The 20,826-nt window shown below is 34.6% G+C and overlaps 1 protein-coding gene across 3 annotated transcripts in view; it reads right to left on the reverse strand.

Moving 5' to 3' along the window:
* TBC1D15 (TBC1 domain family member 15) overlaps positions 1-20,826 on the reverse strand; it is an 81,440-nt gene that overhangs the window by 6,039 nt on the left and 54,575 nt on the right. For all 3 annotated transcript variants that reach the window (XM_003927807.4, XM_003927808.4, XM_074402550.1), the window contains 7 exons: positions 20,008-20,136; positions 19,294-19,397; positions 18,115-18,209; positions 11,312-11,428; positions 6,314-6,414; positions 2,438-2,537; positions 1,679-1,776 (listed from right to left, as the gene is read on the reverse strand). In XM_003927807.4, the coding sequence (XP_003927856.3) occupies positions 1,679-1,776; positions 2,438-2,537; positions 6,314-6,414; positions 11,312-11,428; positions 18,115-18,209; positions 19,294-19,397; positions 20,008-20,136 (744 nt within the window). The remainder of the gene's footprint in view (positions 1-1,678; positions 1,777-2,437; positions 2,538-6,313; positions 6,415-11,311; positions 11,429-18,114; positions 18,210-19,293; positions 19,398-20,007; positions 20,137-20,826) is intronic.

The following is a 20,826-nucleotide window of genomic DNA, read 5'->3' on the forward strand; positions in this document are numbered from 1 at the left end:
CAATAACTGAATTAACTACCCCAAATTTATAACCAAACATAAAATGCCTGATCAATAGCTATAGCTCTTCCTAAAGTCAGATAATACCCGCAAATTTAGCGTCCTAATTTGCCCCTCCTTCATGTACCTAATAATATCTTTTCTGGAAAGATAAAAACATGCACACAAACCGTACCATTAGAGCATACCTGAAATGTGTTTACTTCTTTCAAAAGGAGTAAATCAAGTTGAATAATTTTCAAACTAAACCCAATTGTTGAAAGTTTAATTACAATGCAATTAACCTCAAAGATTCCATTAAAAGTTTGAATTATTTAGTAAACACAGATTGAGGAGTTATTCCAGCTATGTGGCAATAATATTCTTAATTCATCCTTTAAAACCCATTTATGCCTGAGATTGCAACTTTTTGAATTTTTGCAATCAGACCTTCATGATGACCTTGAGCAGCAGGATATAAATAACTCCCACATGCTTAGCATTCCAATAATGGAACACTAGGCATAAATGGGTTAACCCATTTTTAACCCATAAATTAAGATACTTATTTAACAAAACTGATAAACATTTAAGTATGCTTCCAGATAAAGAGTGAGGATGTGGGTTTTACTTCTAATTTCAGAACACAGGAAGTGAGCACAAAGCAAACAACTTTTAATCAGCACAATGCTTTGTCTAATGGTAGCAGAGCCATCAATAGCATAGGAATCAATTTCCAGCTGTAAAAACCTCAGAGACCACTAGAGTTCTGCTGTATAAAGCTGCATTTATTATCAAAATGAACTGTCTCCCAATTCTTTCCTTGGAAGAATTTCTGTTATCCTAAGGTATGATCAATCATTATACCAGTATTCTATTAAAAATTACACTGAGCTGGGCACAGTGGCATACACCTATAGTCCCAGCTACTTATAAGGCTGAGGTGAGAGGATTACTTGAGTCCAGGAATTCAAGATCAGTCTGGATAACATAGCAACACCAGCAAGACCCCTTCTCTTAAACAAACAAACAAACAAAAAAACAAAAAAAAAGCACACATTTAATTATTAACAAATACTTAAGAAAATGTGAAATTATTTTGTTTTTCATTAAGGGTTGCCCTGGAACAACAGACACTGGGGATTACAAATGGAGGGGGATGGTGTGAGGGAGACATGGTATGTAAAACTACCTACTGGGTACTATGCTCATTACCTGGGTGACAGAATCATTTACACACCAAACCTCAGCAACATGCAATTTACCTATGTAAACAACCTGCACATGTACTCCCTAAACCTAAAATAAAAAGTTGAAGAAATAGAGTTGCCCTGGGTAAAAATGGAATAAAAGAAGTAAATCAAAAACATAAGAATATCCTCTATGCCAGATGTGGCAAAGCCTGACATAAAGTCAAGTCTCTCAAAGGAAAAACAAAGGCAGCACATGGCCTAGAGAACCTGTTCTGGGATACCTCTTGGTCCCAAATCTCACAGAGATTGTGATTTGAAGAACAAAGCTCCAAAGACCAGATATTCAGTGTGTGACTAATTTTTAAGCAGAAGCTATAAGTTCATCAGAATTTTGGAACATTCTTGCTTTAGATATTTCAGTAAGGCTATCACAATCCATTTTACTCTACAGAATAAATTGTTTCTTTTCATAATAAATATGTTTGCATAATAATTTAAGGACTTACCTCCCATAATCGAAGAATATCTAGAAAACTAAATTCCCTTTTGAATCTGATTAAAAGCCATCTGAAGCAAAAGTAAAGGTATCCTGAATCCTGAGATTCTACACAGAAGAAAAAAACATACATATGACTTACTCTTATGTTAATTATGTCAGTATACAGTTACATTTCTCAAATTTTCCTATGCATCTTAGGCAATTCAAAGCCCTATACATTTGTCTTCTACTACATTAAGGAATCATTTCAAATTTGAAGGCTGACTTCTTTTTAAAAACTAAAAAATAACAAATAATACATTCGATGAATCAAGTTTAAGGCAGAATTATACAAGGAGAGTTTGGTCTCACACTTTTATGGACCTGAAGAAAGTGCAGTAGAGTATGTATGTCTTTAAGTTCTTTTTTATAACAGGGTCTTGCTATGCCGCCTAGGCTGGAGTGCAGTGGAGAGATCAAAGCTCACTGCAGCTTCAACCTCCTGGGCTCAAGCTATCATCCCACCTCAGCGTCCCGAGTGGCTGGGACTATAGGAGTGCACCACCATAGCCAGTATTTTTTTTTTCTTGTAGAGATGGGGTCTCACAGTGCTGGCCAGGCTAGTCTCAAACTCCTGCACTCAAGTGATCCTCCCTCCTCAGCTTCCAAAGTGCTGGGATTAGAGGCATGAGCCACTGCACCTGGCTTCTTCAAAAGAGTTCTTTAAATTTTTTTTTATGCATTAACCTACAGTTTGCTGGGTATAGCTCTGATTCACTAAACTTACCTAAGTAACTGCAAAATCCACTGTCCAACAAACGAAGTAAGGTACTCAGTTGAATTAGCTGGGTCTTCATGCCTTGCATTTGCTCTTCAAAATTCTGATGCTTTAAAAGGAAATAATTGTAACTATACAAGTAATATTTAATAAATATTGTATAGTATATAATGACTGATAACTAAAACATGATGTCTAAGGACAAATGCTAAACTTATACCACACTGGTTATCTTTAAAAATGTGTAACTAATCAAAAAGCTAATGTAACACTGAAAAGGAGGGTAAGGAGAAAGAATCCTTGGTCTCAAAACTAAGGATTATTTTTCCCTCTATTCATCTGACTTAGATAAAGAAGAATGCAGACATAGCAACTGCAAACTGACTAAGATATTTATTTCTTACACAGCATGGAGGACTTGGTGAAAGAACATTTGGGAAATAAATATTTATCACATTATTTCCATTGTTAAATATTCCTTCAAATTACCATATACAACAAAATTAATTTTAGTTGTAATATGTATTTCATTTTAAAGAATTAATTGCTTCTTAGTTTTGATGACATTAGGGAATCTGTAAAGTCAAAACCATTTTCAGGATAATACTAAAACATTATCTGGATTTCGTACTTTAATTCTTTCACAAGTGCAAAGGCTGTATGATGAGTGATACTGCAATAGACTGAACACAGAAGCAGATATGAAAATTCAGCTGTCTTCTATTAAACCAAACATTTTTGAAAATAAAAAATTTAAAACAATTCCTTGTGCCAGTAAATTTTTCATTAGGAAAAGTTACTTTTCATTAAAAACATATAATCTATGTTAAGGTGGAATGTGTTTATTGTTATTATTTAATGAATTAATAAATAAGTGATTACAAATTTCTCAGTATTAATTTTTCACATAAACATCAACAGACATAACCCACATAAACAAAAACTCATACTATGGGAGAGTGTGAAGGGGTCCTGAGGTCACAAAGTTTGAGAACTGCTGGGGTTCATATGCCTTACACAATCTTCAAAGTTGAGTAGACTCTCTACCAACACCTGAGTCAAGGGGCCAGAAGGCACCAAAACAGATGCTCTGAAAGGCTTCTTAAATAATTTGCATCCCTTTAACTCATATGTCCCAATCCCTCTGTGGTAACCTACTGCCCAACCCTAGTGAAAGCCTTAGAACAACCTTTCCTCCTTCACACTTACTTTTTCACTTTTACAGTACAATAGTGCTTTATTAGAACTGTCATATTAGAAACAATTCATTCTTGAGTTAAAAACAACTTAGAGCTATTAATTCTCAATAAACTGTTTCTCTTTAATGAATCTTAAAAACTAGTTTAATAGACTAACTCAAGGCTTCAGGAAATAGTTCCTCCACATTTACGGGAGAGATCTACAGGGAAGGGGCACAATCAACGCTGATTAACAGGATCGTTTTTGCTGTGACACAGTCAAAGACTAGAGCTGATCTGGGAATACCAACGTGGCACAGACATTTACTACCCACTCTGCTATAAAAAAGAGGCACCCCCATAATGACAGACACCAAATTTGAAAAAGTAGTTACTCCTGGAGAAGGGAGAGTGGGATCAACAATGGATATACAAGGGCTTCAAATGTGTCTATGAATAAATGTGTATGGGGCAAGGGACAAAGAAAGGAACCAAAAACTACATGGCAAAATGGATGATGAGTGTAACAAAGTTCATCAGATCATTCAGTACTTTGCATTTCCTAAATAATAGACAAAGTCTATGCCTAGATGTAAGTAAACACCAACAACAGTAAATTTATGGACATTAGGTTCAGCCACCACAAAAGTAGTATAAACTTACATGAAAGAAAGCTATAAAAGAAAAATAAAGAATCGAGAAACGGCAGCACAGTTTTAAGAACATGAGACAAGGGAAATACAGTGAAAAATAATCATACAGATTATTTTGATTGCCATGTATTTCCCTATCATTCAAATATTATGGAAGATGTTAGCAGACAATATACTAAGGAGAGATCTTTTTAGAATAAAGACTAGAAAAATCCCCAGAACATAGTTAATGGAAAAGGCAAACAGAGAACATTTACTGTGAAAATGACAGAACAAAGAAACTGAACCTTCATACACAAAAAAATGACAGACTGCAGAGTGTATATTACACATGCTCAGAAAGTAGTCATTACATGAGACTTATATACATGCATACACACACGTGTATGTATGTATGCCACATGTATGTGGCATTGTATGTCAATATACATCAACATATCAATGTTGGCTTACTTTTATTGAAAACTATTACTGCACGAACTAAATGCAGTATATTCATCTTAGTTTTATTTTTATTTTTTCAAATATCTACTAAAGCAATTTAAACCAATCACTGGGGAAAGATTCACGTGTTTATTCTATAAAAATCTGTTGAACTTCATGTCAGGCATTAGGAAAATTCTGGTATGCTACCCGTGAAACAAAGATACAATCCCTTTTATCAAGGAACATACTAGCTCTGGTGAAAAGAGGATAAACAACAACAAAAACACAAAGAAGGCAGACAACAGTTTTTATGTAATTAGTATCAGTTGTACAGACCTTTATAATAAATGTCTCAGGTTTCTAGAGCACTGGGAGTAAATGGAACTAAGAAGGTAGGCAAATCAATCAATCAAAAAAGTAAGGAAGTCAAACTATGATATTACCAAATTACTGCATTGATAATCCTTCCAAATAATCAAAAAGACATTAATTTATGGCACAGAAACAATTTTAATATTTATGAATTTAATAGTAAAAGAACACTTTAAAACTATCAAATCTTACCAAATACACATTTAGAAAAAACTGAAAGATGTGAGAACAAGTTGAATCTATGCACAAGAGACTTGAGAAAATAGCCAAAAGTGGGGAAAATTTGAGGGAGGAAAAAAACATAGGCAAGCAAGAGGAAAAGAATAGACATAAAGAAAAAAAGAGAAGGGTACCACTTTCAAATTTCACATTTCTATCCCAGAAACTCTGATTTAAACCCTATATTATAGGAAAATATTTCAGATGGTTACAGATTTAAAATGCTTATCTCCTTGCAAGCCAGCCATTTCAATATGCAACATAAAGGCCCAGCGTCAAGTATATTAGTCTTATTTTGAAAAAAATACAGGAAGCTATTTAGTGAGATCTTTGGATTTCATGTGCCTTTATCCAGTCTCATCCCTTCTGCTTTTTTTTCCGTCTAATAGATTGCTTGAAGAGACTTTTCTATTTTATTTCCCTGTCAATATTCTCTGCACTATTGTCCTAGAACTCTGTCTCAAAGATTTAACAATGATAATAAATTAAAATGTTCTTTGTACTAACATGTATATACAGACATAGTTCAATTCTAATAATCACATATTTCTGAGAAAATAACAATAAATTCTTAATAAAGTGTCAGAGTTACAAACAGTTCAAACACATCTGGAGAAAAATCAGTTACTATAATGACAAAATTCAAAATGTTCACAAAAGGTAAGGATATTACTTGCCATGACTAAGCTTTATCTGTAAAACAGATGATATTGAAGTTCAACTATTCCACAAAACTGAATGCATTTATTTTATCAATATTCTACAATGACTCATGGTTCTTTTGTAGAACATAAGCATTTACTGATATCAAATCCTGATTATTCCTGTATTACAGGCACAAACTATTTCCTGTATTAAAAACACCAGTATTTCTAAGCCCTTGAATGGCTACTAAAAAGAAAAAGATAACAAAAGGCATGAAGTAATTTTTTTAAGTTCCATCTCAGTGGACTAAATATAAAAATCAACCTTATACTATAAAATCATACAACTAAAATTTTCAAAATCAGTTTAATGGAAGGAATCCCTGTTCTTACCATCTGGTCCATGTAAGAGGCAAAGCACCAAAAGGCATCCACTTCATTTTCCATCACATATAAAAGAGGGGAAAGTAAGTCACTCATTCCCTGCACATATCCTAAAAAGAACAGAACAAATAATGTCTCTGAAAACCTAAGCTTTATGTATCCTCCTATGCATATCGCCACCATTTCACTTAAAATTGTTATCTATTTTTTGGATTCAGAAATTGGTAGATATTGATGTTCACCAAGAAAAGAACATAAATGAGGGGAGAAACCCTAGTCATGAGTAAGAAAGATGAGTTGTTTCAGATTGAGATATCAAGCAAAATATAGCTTCCAGCATGTGTCTCAGTGCAGACACACTATCAAGGGTGGGTAATATTTTTAAAAATAGTGTGCAAGATCATCTAAGAAAGAAAAGGGGTGAAGAGATAACCCAGGGGAATGTAAAAAAGACAGGTTTAATAAAGACCAGTCAGAGAAGTAAAGAAAAAAATCAAGGAAGAAGAATGTTGCAAAAATTAAGGAGAAGAAAGTTGCAAGCCCAGAGTGGTAAACAATGCCAAACTACCATGAGTAAGCCACGTAAAATAAGAACTGAAAAGGGTTCCACCACTTTAGCAATCAGGCCTTTAGATTCACACAAAAGGAGTTACAAAATTAAGAGCCTCTTTTAAATAGCCTTAATCTAGGTCCTTCTTTCTTTCTTTCTTTGTTACTCTCTACATCCAACCAATGCCAGCAACGGGGCTTAATCCAATAACTATTTTGTACCTAAAGTGACCATGTTAACTACCTGTCCCTTGATGTTACCATAATTTCTCAATGGTGACAGTAATAGAGCCCTTGATTAAAGAAAAACTGGAAAATTAAGGAGTCAGATCCCTCACTTAAAAATAAGAAAAAGTATCAGTTTCACTTTTTCACCTGAACATGCCAAACTTCTTGTTTCTTTAGTTTCTCTTATAAAACCCTCAATTATCCTTCCTTTACAATTTTCAAGACTTGAAAAATTTTCAGACTTAAGAGATTCTTGAACCAATGAAGGGACAAGCGCTTATACTAAGCCTTTTTACTTACACGTTAATCAACTTTGGTACGTTTTGTGTATTTATTAAAATCACACAGAAATTTCTTTGTTGGTAGCTTGGGAAGTCTGGAAAATAGTCTTTCCTTTGCAAATCCAAAGCTTACATTTTTATTCACCAAAAATCTATCTGCACTGAAGCCATTTAAGAATAAATATTTAGGGCCGGGTGCGGTGGCTCAAGCCTGTAATCCCAGCACTTTGGGAGGCTGAGGCGGGTGGATCACGAGGTCAAGAGATCAAGACCATCCTGGTCAACATGGTGAAACCCCGTCTCTACTAAAAATACAAAAAAATTAGCTGGGCATGGTGGCACGTGCCTGTAATCCCAGCTACTCAGGAGGCTGAGGCAGGAGAATTGCTTGAACCCAGGAGGCGGAGGCTGCGGTGAGCCGAGATGGCGCCATTGCACTCCAGCCTGGGTAACAAGAGCGAAACTCTGTCTCCAAAAAAAAAAAAAAAAAAGAATAAATATTTAATAAAAAGAGGAGGGGATAGTTCTGCTATAATATAAATGATAATACATTAATACATTACTCTTTCTGTTTTGGAGGAAAACTTTAAAAAATGATCTCAGAAAGCCAGTAAACTAAACCACTTGAGAAAACTCAGATCAAACACACAATAGACAGAGGCACTCAGATCACCTCAGAATCTCCTTACAAATAAAGGTTCAGCTCAATTTGCTGTGAGCCTCTGTCCAATCACCTAATCACCTACTGCCATACTTTCCACAATCCTACTGACCTCACTCTGTCTACACTGCATTCTGCAGGAAAATACAGCTCTACTCACTTTAGCATAGAGTCCTCCTGAGTTCTCATGGAGGACATCCTTATAGTACCAGACAATGAAGTTACCAAGACATTTAGGGAAAAAACCTAGACAAAAGTGACTTATGACAAAATATCTAAATGTAATCATTTCTACAAATTTACACAGATGGTTTCCAAAATAATGTACACTTTTTAAGAAATAAGATAGATGAAAGACTAAATTGTTATCATCAGAACTTTTTTACCAGACACAGTGAAATCAATGATAAATAATAAAGGCTAAACCAATTAAAGCATGAAGGAAATCTAACCTGAATTCAACAAAGTGCAACAGTACTACTTTACTGATTCTGTGTATGATCTATAACAGAAATATTTCAGTGTGTTATTCAAAAGATTTACAAAGCACCTTTCCTCTCCTAAAAAAAAGTGCTTTATTATTAAGTTATAATGAATAAAAATTCCTAAGAAGCAAATTTAATCCTTTAAGTCCTCGGCTTTCATATGGAATCATTACCATATTTCCTCTGTTAAGTCTTAGGTGAAGGAACTTGTCAAATTAATCTTCATGTTCTGGTTGCCTTTAATCTGTTTTATTTTATACATGATGTTCTTTGGGGTATGTCATGGGTTGTAGGGGGTGGAATTAATGTACAAATTCCTTTTAATTAAAGCAAGATTAAGAATGTTTAAATTAGCATTCAGTGATACTCAGATTCTGTACTACTGCTGACTGATGCACATCTTAATCAGCACAAGTACAATTTCTGAAGTACTTCCCTAAAATTATTTCAACAGCAAATTTGTTTCAGTGTGTGTGCTGCGGGGGAGGGGCTGAGAAACAACACCTTATCATCCTACTGTATACTTGCTTACACCAAAAAGAAAAATTTAAACCAAATATATTTCAATTTTCCAGGTTACTGAAGCTTATCCTTTAGAATATCAAATTAAAAAACAAAAATCTTGAGGATCAGAAATGATTCTTAAAAACATTAGACACTCTCCTAATTTAATCTTTCGTTGGTTATTCAGTATCATCATTACAAACCCTGTAAAGATATCACCCACAGAAACTTTCTGAAGTATAGTATCAGCACTCACTATCACCCTTCCTTAAGCTATTCTGTCTGCTTTTGATAATTTTTGTCTCCTTCCTCACTACTGAGACTGTATTATAATGGTATAATGCAAATATACCTATACCTCACCCTATGGTTAAGAAGCCAAACAACTCCATATAATGAAATCACCTATAAGACAGAGTAAATTTACAGTCCAGGTTACTTTGCTATAAGTAAAGAGTAAGAAATGTTGCCTATTGCTTTTATAAAAAGTATCTTGGCTTCTCATAAGGTCAGAGTTATCCACAGAAAGCTTGACTATGTTTCAGATAACTGAAATGTTTATATAGAAAGAATGTGACATAAGTATAAACAAACACAGATGGCAAGTTATCCAGTTACCTGGTCTGGGAAAATGCCTTAAGAAAACTAAGCATTCAGGAATTCCTGCTATAGAATAGGTATGAATTCCTATCTCAAAATTACCATCTGAGAGAGTGGGGCAATGCCTTCTGTTCCCAAGGAGAATGGTCCTATCCCCTATGGTGGTAACAGAAACTAAAATAAATGGCAAATGGCTGGGATGCTGAAGGTGTAGAGGTAAGAATCTCAGCCTTCAATAAAGACCTGGGTCTCTACTCCCAGATCAATTATTTACTTGTGTGTCCATTAGTCACTCTCTAAATCAAAATCACCTTACTCATAAAGTGAGAATTATTTCCCCACTTCTTCAAAAGGCTATGAGAATTAAAAATCAAATCAAGTATGAAAGCACTCTGTAACCTCAAAAGCACTCTATTAATATTCTTTCAATAATTCAATTTGAAGCTCATTATAGGTGTCATAGACAGGACTGACTACATTTTACATTTTAAAGAAAACTCCAACTTTGATTTACTGTCACCAAAGAGGCTGATACCTCAAGATCAAAACAGAGATTATATCTCCCCTAACTTACATATAGGAAACGAAGAGGAATTTACATAGGTATGAACAGTGAAGAAAATGTACCTATAATTCAAGGTTCATTTGGTTTTAATGTGCTAAGTATCCAACTTCCTCCTCTAAAGGATAGCTCAAGCATTACTAAAATAATCTAGAAAACCTCTATTTCTATTATCCTTTAGCTAGAAGCCACTCACATAGCAGGTCTCAAATATTTCTAGTATTTCTACTTATTTAAAGGTTGATGGTCAGACAAGCTGTTGGTCCTTTAAAGAGACATCTTGGGTTCACTTGCTTCTTAAAATAATGGTTTCCTAAGTTTTCTGTCCCTTCGTGTACCTTCCCCAGGTAATTTCCCACTTCTACTTCCACCATCAGTTCCTTTTTTTTTTCTCCTTGAGACAGAGTCTCACCGTGTTGCCCAGGCTGTAGTGCAATGGCATGATCTCGACTCACTGCAACCTCCCCCTCCGAGGTTCAAGCAATTCTCCTGACTCAGACTCCTGAGTAGCTGGAATTACAGGCTTGCATCATAAGCCCAGCTAATTTTTGTACTTTCAGTAGAGACAGGGTTTCACCATGTTGGCCAGACTGGTCTTGAACTTCTAATCTCAGGTGATCTACCTGCCTTGACGTCCCAAAGTGCTGGGATTACAGGCGTGAGCCACCACGCCTGGCCCCAGCATCAGTTCTTACAATGAATTTCTGTAGAGAGATTTACCAAAAAAAGAGTAAGTTCTACATGCCCTACAAAATTTTTGCACTGCTTATCTAAGATATCAAATCAGTATTTTCCTTCACAAGGGGAGCAGCATATCAAAACAATGGTTTGCAAACTTTCTCAGTTCATGGTTATCATCCTTAGTATCTTGGTAATTTTTCCCAAGGCACTATTAAGTCTCAAAGAAATAACAACTCCATTTATTAAGCAGTTAGGTCAAAACAACTAAGTAAGTATTCATGTCCTATGAGCTTATCACCTGCTGAGCACTATAATACTTCTCAAACCTTGAAGTTCAACTAGACATCATCATCCTCATTTATTTTACAAAGCTATTACCCATGTCTAACTGGATTAAAAATGTAAATTCTAAAGTATATATATTTACATCTTTTAGGACTTTAGAGAAGAACTTACCCAAATCAAAATCATACATACAGTAGGTCATCAAAATGTCATGAAGCAAAATCAATCCTGGATTATCTTGGCCTTCATAAAACTTGTTTGTTCTATCTGTTCTGTTAACATCTTTTTCTGAAGAGGAAAATCATCACATATTTGAAAACCTTTCAAAAAACAGATTCTTACAAAGCTCACATATTACAAGTACGGAGTCATTTTTCTTGCTATTAATTTCATTCAACAAGCTTCACTTAATGAATGAAAATTCATCAAATTCTATTTCCAATATGCAATAATCAAATTCTATTTCCAATATGCAATAAAGTAACACCTCAGAATTTTTTCAAGAATCAGTCCTCCTCATGGGCAGCTATTAAAATATTTTTCAATTTTTATTCAAACATAGAAACCTTTTAACTGCACAGAAGAAAACACTTTCAGTGAATTAGAAGCAACACTAATAATTTCCTAGTAACAAAAACGCCAGTCATTAATGCATGTTATAGATAGTAGTACTTGAAAACTAAAAAAAAAAAAAAAAAAAGCCTACCACCTAATCAAACATAATCAAAGAGATTTGTTTCATTCACAATTACTGCATTCATTATAAGAAGTAGCATCAAATTCTTTGTCATGTTTCATAATCATCTTTAGGACAAATTATTTCCTTATTTTCATATCTAAAACATTTACTTTAGATATCATTATAAGCTAGAAACGACTTCATGAAAAACAGATCTGGAAACAACATCATGAGTGTGTCCAAAGTTGTTCGAGAGACCAAGACAGGAAGACTGCTTAAGTCCAGGAATTCAAGACCAGCCTGGGCAACATGGCAAAACCCCATCTCTACAAAAAATATAAAAATTACCCAGGCATGGTGACACCTGCCTGCCATACCAGTTACTCAGGAGGCTGAGGTGGCAGAACCATCTGAGCCCAGGAAGTTGAGGCTGCAGTGAGCCATGATGGCACCACTGCACTCCAGCCTGGGTGACACAGTGAGACCCTACCTCAAAAAAAAAAAAAAAAGTCAAACTGCTTTCGTCTCATTTCACAGTTGATAAAGAATATGTTAATTTTTATTAACTCAAGCATAATTTACACTGTCATAACGCCAATACAGAATATCTGCCTTAATATGTTTTTTAAACATAGGGAAAAAAGTTGTTTGTATTCTCATGAACTATCAGTATTTCTTCTTGTATAAATATTTAATAGTGACAAGCCAGGTGAAAAGCAGAAAAGGGATAAAAAATGATATATGAAAATGTTATTTTATAATTGTTTTTAGAAAACCCATTTCTGAAAAGAAAATGAGTACTTAAGCAAAAAACAAAAAAGTTCTTATTAAATCTAACTCTCCATCTAATAATTTGATGTAGCTAAAAAAAGGGCTGAAGAAAAACCACCATGTTGACTGACCCCATTTTATATTCACCATCACTAACATCAAGTGGGTTCTGAATGCTGCCTGGCAAGCCTGCTCTATTTCCCTTGTCCATTCACTCCCTATTCCTTCTCAATGCCTTTTCTTTCTTTCTCTTGCCTGACTCTAGTACCATGCTGAATAGGAGTGACTGGAGTGGATATCCTTGTCTTGTTCTGGTCAAGGGGAATGCTTCCATCTTTTGCCTGTTCAGTATGATGTTGGCTATGGCTCTTACTATTTTGAGGTTACGTATCTTTGATGCCTAGTTTGTTGAGGTATTCAGTTTTATGTAATCTCATGCTATTTTTTGATATATTAATAGTAGCCATTCTGACTGGTGTGAGACGGTATCTCACTGTGATTTTGATTTCCATTTCTCCAGTGATCAGTGATGTTGAGTTTTTCATATGCTTATTAGTCACATGCATATCTTCTTTGGAAGTGCCTGCTCATGTCCTTTGCAATGGGGCTGTTTTTCCCTTTTAAGTTCCTCACAGAGGCTAGATATTAGACTTCTGCCAGATGCATAGCTTGCAAATATTTTCTAACATTCTGTAGGAGGTGTGCTTATTCTGTTGATCATTTCTTTCACTGTGCAGAAGCTCTTTTTAAGTTTAATTAGATCCCACTTGTCAATTTTTGCTTTTGTTGCAATTGTTTTGGTGTCTTTGTCATGAAATCTTTGCCCATTCCTATGTCGAGGATGGTAGTGCTTAGACTGTCTTCCAGAGTTTTTTAGTTTTAGGTTTTACATTTAAGTCTTTAATCCATCTTTACTTTATTTCTGTATATGGTGTAAGAAAGCGGTCTGGCTTTAATCTCCTGCATATGGCTAGCCATTATCCCAGGATCATTTATTGAATAGGGAGTCTTTTCCCCGTTGCTTGTTCTTGTCAGCTTTGTCGAAAATCAGATGGCTGTAGGTGTGTGGCCTTATTTCTGGGCTCTTTATTCTGTTCCATTGGTCTATGTGTCTGTTTTTTGTACCAGTACCATGCTGTTTTGGTTACTGCAGCCCTATTGTGTAGTTCAAAGTCAGATAACATGATGCTTCCAACTTTGTCTTTTTGCTTAGGATTGCCTTGGCTATTTGGACTCTTTTTGGTCCCATATGATTTTTTTTTTTTTTTTTTTTTTTTTTTTTTTTTGAGAAGAGAGTATCACTTTGTCACCCATGCTAGAGTGCAGTGGTGAGATCTTGGCTCACTGCAACCTCCACCTCCTGGGTGCAGGTGATTCTCCTGCCTCAGCCTCCCAAGTAGCTGGGATTACAGGCATGTGCCATCACACCCAGCTAATTTTTTTGTATTTTTATTAGAGACAGGGTTTGCCCTGTTGGCCAGGCTGGTCTCAAACTATCTGCCCACCTCAGCCTCCCAAAGTGCTAGGATTACAGGCATGAGCCACCACAACTGGCCCCCATATGAATTTTAAAATAGTTTTTTCAAATTCGGTGAAGAATGACAGTTGGTAGTTTGATAGGAATGCTCTGAATCTGTGAATAGCTTTGAGCAGTATGGTCGTTTTAATGATACTGATTCTTCCTATCCATGAGGAATAGAACATTTCGTATTTGTTTGTGTCTTCTCTAATTTCTTTGAGCAGTGTTTTGTAATTCTTGTTGCAGAGATCTTTCACCTCTGTGGTTAGCTGTATTCCCAGGTATTTTATCATTTTTGTGGCAATTGCGAATGGGATTGCCTTCCTGATTTGGCACTGGGGATTCATCAGTGCACAAAATAGGCTTGTTTTAGACTGTCTTCCAGGGTGGGATTTTATAGTTTTAGGTTTCACATTTAAGCCTTTAATCCATTTTTCGTTTATTTTTGAATATGGTTTAAGAAAGGGGTCCAGCTTCAATCTCCTGGATATGGCTAGCCAGTTACCCCAGGTCCATTTATTGATTAGGGAGTCTATTTAATAATAGACTCAGCTTGGCTGTTGTTGGTGTGTAGGAATGCTAGTGATTTTTGTACACTGACTTTGTATTCTGAAATTTTGCTGAAGTTGTTTATCAGCTAAGGGAGCTTTTAGGCCCAGACTATGGGGTTTTCTAGATAGAGAATCATGTCTGTAAACAAGGATATTTGATTTCCTCTCTTCCTATCTGGATACCCACTATTTCTTTCTCTTGCCTGATTGCTCTGGCTAGGGATTCCAATACTATACTGAACATGAGTGGTGAGAGATCCCCCTCCCTTTTCCAATTTCTATTCAAATACCACTTTCTCAGTTAAAGCTGTCTCTGCTTGCCCAAGTTAAAACTACAACATTGCACACAAACGTCCTAACCCCCTTTCTTGCCTTATTTTTCTATTTGGCATATATCACTAACATACAACATGTTTATCTTATTTACTGTCTGTTCTTCCCCCACAGACATTCCTAAAGGAATGAAAACTCCTTTAGGGGCAAGAATTTTGCCTGTTTTGTGCACTGATGACTCCCCAGTGCCTAGAGGAGAGCTTGGTACATAACAGGCACTAAGTAAATATTTATTAAAAGAATGAATGAATGTACGAATGCTTAAAATAGTCAGTGTGGTTTTCAGAAAGATCTTTTCGTGATTTAAACCCATTTATGACAGAGGTTGTGAATTTTTTTTGTGTAAAAAATTAGACCTTGGAGATGACCTCCCAGAAGTTTAGCATTCCAATAATGGAACACTAGGCATAAATGTGTTAATGTCTTGCCAAAGTTAGAAACCACTTCTCTAAAAACTGGAATTCTTGAGCTTTCTTAACTATCTCTTTTTCCATTAGATGGCTTATCTGTTTCCATGGATATTTATACTGATAATACCCAAACTTCTATCTCCTGCCAGACCAGTCCAGACTATTCAAGTAGCTATTTAACGTTGCATTTGTATGTTTCACCTTGAGGTTTCAATTTCACCATACCCCATTTCTCTTCAAATCCATAAGGGGTACTACCAACTGCCTAAGTTTTCTAGTCAGAAACTGAGTCCTATTTTTTATTTCTTTTTCCCCTTCACACCCCACATTTAATATATCAGAAAGTCTTAGCAATTCTACCACCAAAATGTAACTTGAATCCATTTTTTTTTTTTTTTTTGAGATGGGGTCTTGCTTTGTCACCCAAGCTAGACTGTAGTGGCACAATCATAGCTCACTGTGGCCTCAATCCCCCGGGCTCAAGTGATCCTCCCACCTCAGCCTCTCAAATACTGGAATTACAGTGTGAGCCATCATGCCTGGCCTCACCTACTTCTTTTTACCTCCTCAACTACCATTTCTTGCCTGGACTTCTGCTTTCTACTAACTGGTCTCCCTATTCCTACTCTTACTTTGATTGAATTTCTACAAAGCAGTAAAAATGATTTTAAAATATAAATAAAATACTCTTCCTTAAAAAGCTTCAGTAAGTTCTCATCACACTTAAAGTAAAATCCAACTTATTGGCATATATGCAAGATCTAAGGCTTACTATATAGTTTTGTTTTTAATAAAGTAAATGTATATTGTCCAAAAAGCTTTTGATAATCATTCTCAAAATACTTTTGGGAAAAAGCATTATAGAAAAAGAATGCTTTAAAACTAACTTATTTTATATAAACTTCTACTGGCAGAAAGCATGGAATAGCCGAAAGGCCACTTAAAAATTAGATCTGAGTATGAATGAATCTGAGCTACCAATCTAACCAGATGGATGGCTTAAAGCAACTGACTAACCTGTTCTGGGCTTCAATTTTATCTGTTAAAAATGAATAAAGTAGGCTACAGTATGTCTCAAAATTCAAATTACATTATGAGAACTTAAAAATAACTAAATTTTTCTACCAGTCTCCTGGAAAGGATGAGACTATGGCATGAAAGGTTGAGAATATCAAAGACATCAACATTGACGCTTGATATAAAGGGAAGAGGATATGGCATGCAGAAAGAGGTTTAGAATACAGGCTTCCCTTCCAGTTCAAATATTTTATACTCGAGCAGGAATAAAACACCAGAATCCATTATTTTTCTTAGTGAAACTGAAAACAGCAAGAAGCTTCAGTTAGAAACTTTAGATAACGTCACAACTCGGGACTCCCAATCATTTGCCTTAATCAGAGGAAGGTTACAGTTTTTTCTGGTATAATTTATATTTCAGAAAAATAAATTCTTTTTGGATCAAAAGTATCACTGCCAAAAAGATCTTGTTTTTATGTCCACAAATGGTACCAAATCAGCCTGTTATGTTGGGCTTTCTAAATATAATTCAAAGAATTATTTCTTCCATGGGAGGGTGTTAACAGCAAATTCCTCTATTGTTCTTTATGAAAATCACAGATAACAAATCCAGATATAACGTAAGAATTTCAAACTAAGTGCCAGTACTATCTAATGCTATCTTAAAACTACAGAGACAGTGTAATAAGAACATTAAACTGGGCTCTGCACTTATTAACCATGTGACCTTGGACAAGTCATTTATGCTCTCCATGCTTCAGTTTCTCATCTGTAAACGTAGATTATGAACTGCAACTAACACTTTTACGATAAAATTCTATCAAGCATCTCTTTGTTTTAGACAATAGTTATCCCCAGGTAAATACTTTATTTTCAAATACTAACTAAATTTTATATCTAGAATCACTTAATTTTAAAAATGAAATATATGTATATCTAAAGAAGTTCTGGAGGGATATAAACCAATACATATTAACCATAATTATCTCTGGGTGACAGAAACAAAAATAATTTTTATTTTCCTTTTTGCTCATCTATAGTTACTAATTTTTCTACAATAAACACTTTCATAATAATGAAAAGTTTTTTGTTTTTTTTTTTTTTTTGAGACAGAGTTTCGCTCTTGTTAACCAGGCTGGAGTGCAATGGCGCGATCTCGGCTCACCGCAACCTCCGCCTCCTGGGTTCAGGCGATTCTCCTGCCTCAGCCTCCTGAGTAGCTGGGATTACAGGCACGCATCACCATGCCCAGCTAATTTTTTGTATTTTTAGTAGAGACGGGGTTTCACCATGTTGACCAGGATGGTCTGGATCTCTTGACCTCGTGATCCACCCGCCTCGGCCTCCCAAAGTGCTGGGATTACAGGCGTGAGCCACCGCGCCTGGCCTATGAAAAGTTTTTTTAAAAATAAAATTAATTCAACAAGCAAATAAAGGTAAACAATGTTTTTGAAAATTTCATACTTTGGAACTGAAAATTAAATATATCAGCACTTATAACTAGACTTACTGAATTAATATGCCTATTGGAGGAGGAACAACAAAGAACATTAACCACACACTGCAATGTACTTTCCTATTCTGATTTCTCTTTTGAGCCCTAGTGCTAAAGTATGTATCTTTACTTTGTTAATCTTATCAAGACTTCAATGTAATCCCCTCTTGCATTTCCAAAGTTGTTAAGAAAAAATTACCGATAAGACTTCTATAATCTCTTAACCTCGAATTTCTTTTCTCTTGTTCCTGGCTGACAGATTTCCACTGCAGTTTCATTCTGAAGTATTCATCACTATAGAAAACAATTTGACACCAAAGAAAGCTATTTGAAAACTTCATTTTTAACATTATGTAATTGGGTTTTTCTATAAACAGTATATCAAAGTATTTATGACCATAACGGGATGTAAGTTTATAAAAATAATGAAATGTTTAAAGTTATGACAAATAAGTGAAAACAAAAGAAAAAAAACCCTATATATGCCACAAAGTTTATGTGGTAAACTTTGTTCAACTACTAGAATTTTAGGTATGCTTTGACAAACGGCATTGAGACAAAAACATTTATCTCAATCCTTAAAATCATATCTGAAAGTATTCTAGTCATGAAATATTTTAACCACTTAAGTTTTCAAATAATTGTAAATACAAATCTAAGTGACCTTTTTAAAAAAAAAATGTGACATTATAATTCTATTTCCAAGCAGTTTATTCCAGAAACTAGTTAATACAAAAATGTCTTAGAAGAACTGGTAAACATGCTGAAAAGAGAAGACTGTCGATAACTTAAATATGCATATAATGACTGAAAATAGCTTTAAATCAAAGGCTAGACTGACAACTGAGAATAAGAAGTTGTACCTGGAAAGTTGGTCTGTGTCTCCTTTCAAGTCTGAGAAATAACTTAAAACAGAAATACTCTTCCAAAAAGAATGAAGGATCCATTATAAGAGTATCAGAAAAGTAACTTAAAGTTAATTAATGTAACTAGCAAATATATTTCTTATGAGCCAATTTTATAATTTCATAATGAATTGTAAAAGTGAATCAAGACGAATGAGATGTTTTTAAGTGTATGTCTAAATAGTCATCTTTCAAGTATGCAAAAGGCTTGTACAAGGCTTACATAAGGGAAATGAAATATGTTTATCTTCTTTTTACATATTCACAAACATAACTGCAATAAGAGCCTTCTAATATGTGTTTCTGATTTAAAATAATTAGAAGGCTCATAATTTTTAAATTAAAACACTAAAAACGAAGTTATTTTCCCATTCCCTAGTCTATTCCAAATCTTCATCTAGAAACTCTATACTAACTTGTATGAGTGGGTTACTTGAATCTCTTTAATGAACGTACAAAATACCATTACTTACGTTTTTTGTTTTTGTAATTGGGTTCTTTCCTCCTTGGTACTGTCCCAGGGAAAATAACCCAGAAGAAATTTCCATGCTTGCTTTCTCAATGCATGACTAAGTCCCTGAAGAAAGCATGCATATTAAACACATTAATAAAAAAGAATGTAATACTGTAAGTTTACAAAACTTGCATATTCACAAAACTTACATATAAAAACTAATCTTTAAGAGACTATTTTATATATACAAATAGTTCAATTCAGTGAATACCATCTCTTTTTAAATTCTAGATTCAAAAGATGTCAGTAGCTGCCAGAAAGTTTAAACAGTTCACAGGATAAAGTAAACTGTACAGCAGACAGACAGTGGGACTGGTGAGTCTAAGCTCAATCCTACAGAATAAGGCAAACGCCACTGGAATGCAGGCCTCCTTCACATAACCTACACAACTTCAAGTATGGAAGAATATCTTCCCCTAGAGTTAAGGGTTTCCTTCTACCCAATCCCCAGGAACATCATAAGCACCTAACTCTGTCCCACTCAATCTAGGAATTTTAAGGCATCATTCATCAAAGAAATAAAAGAGTTCATGCCTCCCCTAAAACAACAACAACAACAACAACAACAACAACAACAACAACAAAAACCACACACCAAAACAGTAACAATAACAACAAACTCCCTGAATACTAGGAGTTTATAATACAAGTCATAGTAGACTGTTTAAATTACCCCTCTAAATATCATCTGCTTCATATTATCTACATTTAAAATTCTTCCTTCAGAATCAATGTTCTTGGTCCATTCTTCCAGTGATACTGGCTCCCTCCTTTGAACAATAGGTCGTTCCCCCAGATCAATCTAAAATAAGAAGATAAGCAATAACAAGTATATATTTAACCAGTGAAATAAAGATACATGGAAACTAAATATAAAATACTATTTTTCAGACGTGACTTCTAGTATTTCTAAGATCATCCCTTATTTTCCCATGTTTGACTTGTTAACTATAATACTTAGCATTACATATATTTCCCTTCTACTAAACACACAACTAAATTCAGAAACAGGAAACAGGAAACCTCACAGACTAAAAATATTTGTTATTAAAAAAAAGTTCTTTACTACTTTGGGTTCAATTATGTAAGTATATAATATTCATCATATAAATTCTTTAAGAAATCTTCAAACCAAATGATATGCTATATCACTTAAAAAGAGAATATATAACTATTCCATTAATCGTATTCTAAAATTAGCTTTTCTTCTAAAGTTTGTATTTCTCAGAAGTGATTCATGATCCATTAGCTTCACTTGGCATTTCTATAGTGTTTCATTCAATTAACAGATGTTGGTAATTTTAAAACACTATTTGCAAGATAAACCCTTTAATTAAGCACTAAAATTTAGCTATTTATAATTTTCTAACCATGTACAAGCCTAGAATTGTAGCAAATCCAAGTCTTGTTAAGCACATATAAAGATCTGCCACAATTCAGGCAAAAACCCATCTTACTTAAAAAAGAAAGTATTGCATGAGAATAAAAGCCC

This window comes from Saimiri boliviensis, chromosome 7, assembly GCF_048565385.1.
Source record: "Saimiri boliviensis isolate mSaiBol1 chromosome 7, mSaiBol1.pri, whole genome shotgun sequence".
Taxonomy (NCBI): Eukaryota; Metazoa; Chordata; class Mammalia; order Primates; family Cebidae; genus Saimiri; species Saimiri boliviensis.